This window comes from Zingiber officinale, chromosome 8B, assembly GCF_018446385.1.
Source record: "Zingiber officinale cultivar Zhangliang chromosome 8B, Zo_v1.1, whole genome shotgun sequence".
Taxonomy (NCBI): domain Eukaryota; kingdom Viridiplantae; phylum Streptophyta; class Magnoliopsida; order Zingiberales; family Zingiberaceae; genus Zingiber; species Zingiber officinale.
Window position 1 is genome coordinate 113648364 of NC_056001.1, and position 8313 is coordinate 113656676.

At 34.7% G+C, this 8313-nt stretch overlaps 1 protein-coding gene across 1 annotated transcript; it reads left to right on the forward strand.

Moving 5' to 3' along the window:
* Positions 1-479: 479 nt before the first annotated feature.
* LOC122014212 lies at positions 480-1010 on the forward strand. Its single transcript, XM_042570386.1, has one exon. It carries the CDS (start codon positions 480-482, stop codon positions 1008-1010), a length of 531 nt encoding a protein of 176 aa, XP_042426320.1.
* The last annotated feature ends 7303 nt before the right edge of the window (positions 1011-8313 follow it).

An 8313-nucleotide genomic window follows, 5' to 3' on the forward strand; every position in this document is an offset into this window, starting at 1 on the left:
TTCTCGGACAGACATCCTGGGATTATGAAGGCAGTTGAGCAATTATTTATGGGTAATCATCATTCCTATTGTTTGAGGCATTTAGTGGATAATTTTGTGAAGCAGGTGATAATAAATTACTTACTTTTGTTTAGATACATGTTTTGAATATGAAATTAAATGATTTGTTTGCCTCATTCTAGGTGTTGCAAAGTTATCTAAAACATAACAAAAAGCACTAGTCTTCGGTATTCAAGAAAGCTGGCTATGCTCCATCTTTGCAAGAGCATGAACAACATATAAACAATATCATCGACTCCATGCCACTTGCCAGAGGGTTTATTGTACAACCTCATACTCAAAGTTGGGCAAATGCTTTGTTTCTTGGTGATAGATAGAGTGTTATAAATAATAACATAGCTGAGTGTTGGAATAATTGGGTTAAACTAGCTCGTTATCTCCCTATTGTGGCTATGGTGGACCATATACTCATGTAGATCATGAATATAATGCACCGGCAACGTGAATCAACATTGGTGATGGTTAAGGAATTAAGTCCGAGAAAGGAGAAGGTTATTTCTAGAATATATGTTGAATCCCAAAATTTGAGAGTGCATTGGTCATGTAATTGGAGGTTTGAGGTAGTTGATGGTGAAAAATCCTTTGCTGTTGATTTAATGGATAAGAATTGTTCATGCAGAGCTTGGCAGATCAATAAGCTTCCATGCAAGCACTCTTGCGCCGCTATTGAGTTGAGGTTGTTGTCGTTGCATGATTTTTGCGACAAGTATTTCAAGACTGGAATGTATCGTCAAGCATACAAAGGAATTATTAATCCAATTCCAACTTTTGACATTAACGAGTCAAATCTTGATGAAGGAAATGTAATCAATGCTCCTGATGAGCATAGTCAGCTAGGTCATAGGAGGACTAAGAAGATACCATCTCAAGTTGAAACACGTGTGTCAAAGTATAGTCGTTGTCATAAGAAAGGCCACAGCAGACGTAGTTGCAAAGAAGCTATAAACTAGTTATTATTTCATTAAAATAGTGTTTAAGTATTTGATTAGTCATTTGTTAGTAAATATATAACACTTAGTTTATTTGTGGGTATCCTAACTAATGTTTTTTTTTTACACTTCTGCAAGAAAAAGAGATTGCTAGAAGAGGAATCAAGCATGGTCTTACATACTATAAGACATACACCAAGTAGTAGCATTGACGATTTACGCATTGTATGATGGTTCTGTTTTTGAAAACCTTGTGTAAAACTTGGTTTGTCTATTTATGTAGTATACTATGATCTATTATGTTTTTATATGTAAACATGTATGAGTTGTGTTTGTGGTTTATGTTGACTTTGTATCATGTAATAATTATTGTTATGTTTGTGGATGATGTTAGGAACATGAATAATATGTGTTTGTATTTTGATATTTGATATGTGTTATTTTGTATACTTTGGTTTAAGTGGTGGGATTATGAATGACCATGTCCAATTTTGGTAGAAACTTGAGTACAAATGTTGATAAATTGGGTATATGATATGCAAGGATGAGCACAAATATTGAGAAATTAGATATATTATGATAATGACAAATTAATTGAAATATGTTACCGTAGGCATGTTTGGTATTAACAAATTAGATATATGATATGCAATGATATTCCCTCAATAAACATCCAAGAATGTGTAATATACAATGCACAATCTCTCAATCAACTTGAATTTGAATATATTATACCAAATCAAGTAGTGTTTTTAGTAGGGTGCCACAAGAGTGTCAAACCTTTGTCCAACTATACCCGATAGTTTGCAAATTATACTGATATTGTGTAAATATATATTTAAATTGGAGTTAATTGTGCCTGAAAATTTTTAGATAATGAATTTTAAATGAGGTTACTAAGTATGACAAAATCTTCATAAGAAAATGAGATGGTCATATTCAGCTCCCACAAGCAAAAAAGGAAGAAGAAACAAGTTCAAGCAGAAAATAGTTACGGATACCTTCATCCCAGTGTTTTTTTTATAAGAGATACATTCATATAACTTAAACTAGTCTATTAATTAATCACTAACATGCAGAGAATCCAATTTGTTTATTAACTCTTCATACATGTCAGCGATCTTAGATGTATTTTTATGATATTCATCAGCTAACTCTAGCTGAATATTGATTAACTTTGATAGTTCTTTAGTTTTCTTCTTTGTTTGATTAGAACTTGAGGAGGCAGTTGAAGTTGACACTGAAGTTGAGCTCGAACCTCTTTTGGAAGTAGGGGTGAAGGAAGCACAGTGTCTCTCCTTGTATGAATTAAAATCTGTCAATGCTTCCTCTTTACTTAGATATGATTTGTGCAATGCACCTCTATATTTGTTAACTTGAGCATGATTTTCTTCCCAACTGTCATAAACACCGAGGTTCCTTCCAAGAAAAACAACATACGTTTTCCTCTATATTTACAATAAACAAATATTTCAACCATAAATCCCTTCTAAAATAGTATGTTGAAATAAAACCTTAGGACTCACCATTTTAGCACTCAAATCTCTCTTGCCGTAGCCGTCTATCTTGCTATCGCCGACTCTGTTGTCGTCGTCGCTAATTTTAAGATACAGATCGAAGTTTATGACAGGGAATTGGGAGGGAGAGGATCGATCTTAGGGAGTTAGGTGAGAGATGAGAGATTAGGGTTTGGTAGGGTTTACTGCCTCTGCTTCGGTTTTTAAGATTTTTTACCCACGCACGTAAGGATCACGTGCGCAACAACTGTTAAGTATATTGTTTTAACATTTTAATAGCTTGGTAGAGACATATTTCAGATGAAGGGACTTTGTACCTGAATACTCAAATCTTGTATAATTATACTCAATTAAACTATATTTATACTCAATTAAACTACATTTATACTTTATTTAGGATAATTTGTACCTAATTTGTACATATTAATGATTGATCAACCTATTGTAGATAGTGCTCAATTGGATAGAAAATATATTTGATTTAGTTTAAATTGTGATAAATTAAGGTGGAATTATTCCTATCTTTTGGACTTTTTTTACCTAATTAAACTGCATGTATATGATTAATGACATATAAATTTGGGCATTTAATTATACCAAATTAACATACAATTATATTTAATTTTGGGAACTTTCTACCTAATAAAGTGGAGCAATAGTGTCATTGACCCTAATTCACATTATATGATCAAGTATGTACACAAGGTGATATGGTCAAAACAACTCACAAACATTAACCTCTTCTAGAATTTAGGTATGGGTATATATTACATCATGTGAATATCCTATACATTTTCCTCTTCTATTTATGTTAATATGACTTTTGCCCTACCGATGGAAATAATCATCATTAGCGATGCTATAGACCACACTAAATGTGAAGTAGTAGGTTCCACAACATCCTAATTAATACCTATATTGCATCCAATTGTAATCGATGCTTTACATATTGTACTGAAATTGTGTACATATATACTTTATTTTAGTTAAATTGTACCTAATAAAGTGGATTATATACCTTATACTGCATTTATACATGAATTTAGATATTTTATGGATTTATATGTACCTTATACTAATAAAGTCGATTTATATATGAATTTCTACCAGAAAGAAGTTAAATTCATATTATATGATCAAGTATGCCCACAAGGTGATATGACCAAAACAACTCATATACATTAACCTCTTCGAAAATTTGATTATGGGTGTATATCACATCATGTGAATATCCCATACATTTTCCTCTTCTACTTATGAAGTATTGACTCTCATATTAGTTCGCCCATCATGTTGATATTTTGTGAATTTATATGTACCTTATACATGAATTTCTACAAGAAATAAGTTGAATCCATATTATATGATCAAGTATGTATACAAGGTGATATGGTCAAAATAACTCACAAACATTAATCTCTTCTAAAATTTGGTTATGGGTGTATATTACATCATGTGAATATCTCATACATTTTCCTCTTCTACTTATAAAGTATTGACTCTCATATTGGTTCATCCATCATGTGGATATTTTATGAACTCTTATGTTGATTCATCCTATTGTAGATAGTGCTCATTTTTATAGGAATTATACTAGATTTAGTCAACATTATTCTAGATTTAGAGAGAAATATACTTGATTTTGGACTTTCTATATCTATATTTTGTCACATGGATGTAATAAGTTTTGATAGTCATATTGTAGATATTGCTCATTTTGATAGAAATTATACTAGATTTAGTCAATATTATGCTGGATTTAGAGGGAAGTATACCTGATTTTTGACTTTTTATATCTATATTTTGTCACATGGCTCTAATAAGTTTTGATAGTCCTATTATAGATAATGCTCATTTTGATAGGAATTATACTAGATTTAGTCAACATTATGCTGGATTTAAAAGGAAGTATACTTGATTTTGGACTTTTTTATCTATATTTTGTCACATAGATCTAACAAGTTTTGATAGTTCTATTGTAGATAGTGCTTATTTTGATAGGAATTATACTAGACTTAGTAAACATTATGCTCGATTTAGAGGGAAGTATACCTGATTTTGGACTTTTTATATCTATATTTTGTCACATAGTTCTAACAAGTTTTGATAGTTCTATTGTAGATAGTGCTCATTTTGATAGGAATTATATTAGATTTAGTCAATATTGTGCTAGATTTAGAAGGAAGTATACCTTATTTTCAACTTTTTGTATCTATATTTTGTCACATGGCTCTAACAAGTAATAGTCCTATTGTAGATAGTACTCATTTTGATAGGAATTATACCAGATTTAGTCAACATTGTGTTGGATTTAGAGGGAAGTATACTTGATTTTGGACTTTTTATATCTATATTTTGTCACAAGGCTCTAACAAGTTTTTATAGTCCTATTGTAGATAGTGCTCATTTTGATAGGAATTATACTAGATTTAGAGGGAAGTATACCTTATTTTGACTTTTTATACCTATATTTTGTTAAACAAGTTTAGATAGACCTATTGTAGATAGTACTTAATGATGTCTACAAAATATGTACAATTATGATCAATGATGTCTACAAAATATACCTTAGTTATGATCAATGATGTTTGTTGGTGTAGTTTGTACTAATGGTCTAACTCAGGTTTTGATGAATGACAAATAAGTTAAGTTAGGTATTGTTGTGATCTAACCACTTGATCAAGTGTGCAGGAGAAGTTTAGATAGGTCAACGGGTCGACCGGATATCTGACAGGAAATCCAGCTAGGTTAACAAGCCGATCGGATAGCTGATGCGAAGTCCAGATAGGTCGATGGGCCGATCGGATATCTGGCGAGAAGTCTAGCTAGGTCAACGGGCAGACCGGGCAGCTGGCGCGAATTCCAAATAGGTCGACCAGCTGGCCAGATATCTGGCAAGAAGTCTAGTTGGGTCTATGAACCGAGCAAGTGGCAAATTGGTAAGTTAAGGTAAGTTACTGGAGGAGAGTGACTCGGTGAGGACGCATCTCAGTAGAGGGGACAGTAGACGTCAGTTTAATTTAGGTCCATTTTGGATCCCTAAACTAAGACCTTGGCTAGTTCCTAGTTTATGGAGGACAGAAACTAATTACTACTCTCTATTATAACTATGCTAACTTTGTTTTACAGGGTAAATGTTTTAATTTTTAGACTAACACATTTTGCAAGGAAAAAGAAGCAAAAACCTTCGGATGAACAGTGTTCGAAGGCGCCTTCAAGCAGTGGAAGGCGCCTTCGCACTGTTCATTAAAGGCGCCTTCCATGGTAATGGAAGGCGTCTTCTGTTGAGGTTGCAAGGTTGCAAACATAGTCCCATATTGGAAACACATGGGAAAGATCATGGGTTTATAAGAGAAAAGGGCAGGAAGTCCTAGTTGCGGCTAGGCAAGGAAGTCCTAGTAGGTCGGGTAGACCGAGGGGCAGGAAGACCTGGTGGGTCGAGGATCGGACGTGGGAAGCCCATGGTCCTTTGTTTGAGGGGGGGATTGTTGAGGTTGCAAGGTTGCAAACATAGTCCCATATTGGAAACACATGGGAAAGATCATGGGTTTATAAGAGAAAAGATATCTCCATTGGCGTGAGGCCTTTTGGGTAGAGCCCAAGAGCAAAACCATGAGGGCTTAGGCCCAAAGTGGACAATATCATGTCATTGTGGAGATATCTAAATTCTTTTCGATCCTACATCTTCCATAGGATGAATTTTGGACAAAGTCATATATAGAAGCCGGGCTATTCGAGATCAACTTTCTCAAGTTGAAGGCACCTTCAAGGCTTAGGAAGGTGCCTTCAATGCCCTATATAAGCCACTCTCGAGGAAGCTTCATTCAACAACACTTATACAAGCTACTACGCATCCAATTGAGGTTCTGACTGCTCTGGGATTCTGATACGACTCTACTATAAAGATGCTGCACCCGACGACTGTTTTGAGGACTTTTGATCATGGTTGGTAGACCAACATCGACACACGAACAAATCTTCGATCCTTACATGTCAGTAATAGTTCTTTTTTTTACTTAAGTTCTGTAAACAGAAAGTGTAGATTGTTACACTTCTTCGATTTTATTTGTACTCGATTCCCTCTTCTAAAGGTACCGGAAGAGGTTTTTAGTGAATTACCCATCGATAGGTTCACTGGACCTGGGTCTTGGAGTAGGAGTCACCGAAGGCTCTGAACTAAGCAAACTGCTTGTGTTTTCTTGTGTTGTTCATTTTACTTAATTTTCGCTGCATGTACTCGTGATTTTAAAACTGAAAAGACGAGTTTTTGAAAACCACGTGATTCACCCCCCTCTCACGTGCATATCATCCAACAAGTGGTATCAGAGCAGGTTCTGCTCTGAATTGGTGCAACCACCAATCAAGTTTGGGGAATCATTTTTTAGAATTTTTTTTTGTTTTTCGCATTCTATTTGAATTGGCAAAACTTTACCTACTAAGATATTTTTTCGTTCAATTTTAATTCGAAGTTGGTACAACACCACTCGAGTTCTTCAAAATTTCTTATTCTTTTCAAACTCTGCTAATTCAAGACCTAGTCTTTGTACCTTTTTTCTAGTTTTCTATCTACATATCTAAGATGGCCCAAAACGAAGGGTACAACACCACTCGTCCCCCACTCTTCAACGAGGACGATTTCCCATATTGGAAGAAGCGAATAGAGGTGTACCTGAAAATTGATTTGGACCAATGGTTCAACATCACTAGAGGGTACAAGGCACCAATGGATAACGCTGGAATTCCAATGGACCCAGAAAATTGGAATCCAGAAATGAAGAAGAAGGCACAAATTGACTTCAAGGCCCTCAAATAATCCAGTGCGGGCTAACAAATGAGGAGTTGAACCGCAACGACCCACACGAAAACGCCAAAGCGTTATGGGACAAACTCATAGAACTGCACGAGGGGATCAATGACGTAAATATAACAAAAAGATATTTATATTTAAATAAATTATTTAATATAAAAATGAAGGAAGGTGAGACTCTTAGTTATTTTCACGTGAGGATAATGGATATCCTCAATGGACTTCACACCATCGACCGCCAGATGGAGAACCAAGATCTCATAAGGTTGGCTCTAAACACATTTCCTCGAAATGCACTGTGGGCATCCATCGTAGATGCCTATAAGATTTCAAGGAATTTATCCAAATTAAAATTAGATGAATTATTTTGTGAATTAAAGCTATACGAATAGACTAACGCCAAAACCGAGAAAGGTATTGCTCTTGTTGCAAAAACGTTAAAAGGAAATCCAGAATTAAGCCAGAACCTAAAGTCGAGTCTGACCCAAATTCAGATGATGAAGAACACCTGGTGAACCTGGTAAGAAAGATGTTCACCAGGAGAAAGAAGAATTTCACAAAAAGGGACCTGCAGAAGATCAACTCAACCTCAAACTCCAGCAATGAAAAAACGAATGTGACATGCTTCGGATGCAACAAGAAGGGACACTACAAGACCGACTGCTCAAATCTCAAAAACAAGAAAGCCCTTAAAGCAACTTGGGATGAATCGCCCAAAGATGAATCAGATGATGAAGAACTGAAGCACGCCAACTACCTCGCATTGATGGCGTATGAACCAGAATCAGAGAATGAATTGAAAGACAGGTTCAAACCTGAATCGAGCCACAAGTCCACACTCATTTCTGAAGGTTAGGTATATTTTGGTTTAAGCGAAAAGTTTTTTAAAATTATTACATATTTAAATAAAAAATTAACTATATCCAAAAAATAAAATAAGTGAACTAAATCTACAAAAGAAATTACTTAACAATCAACTGAACTTAAACTCAACAATTAA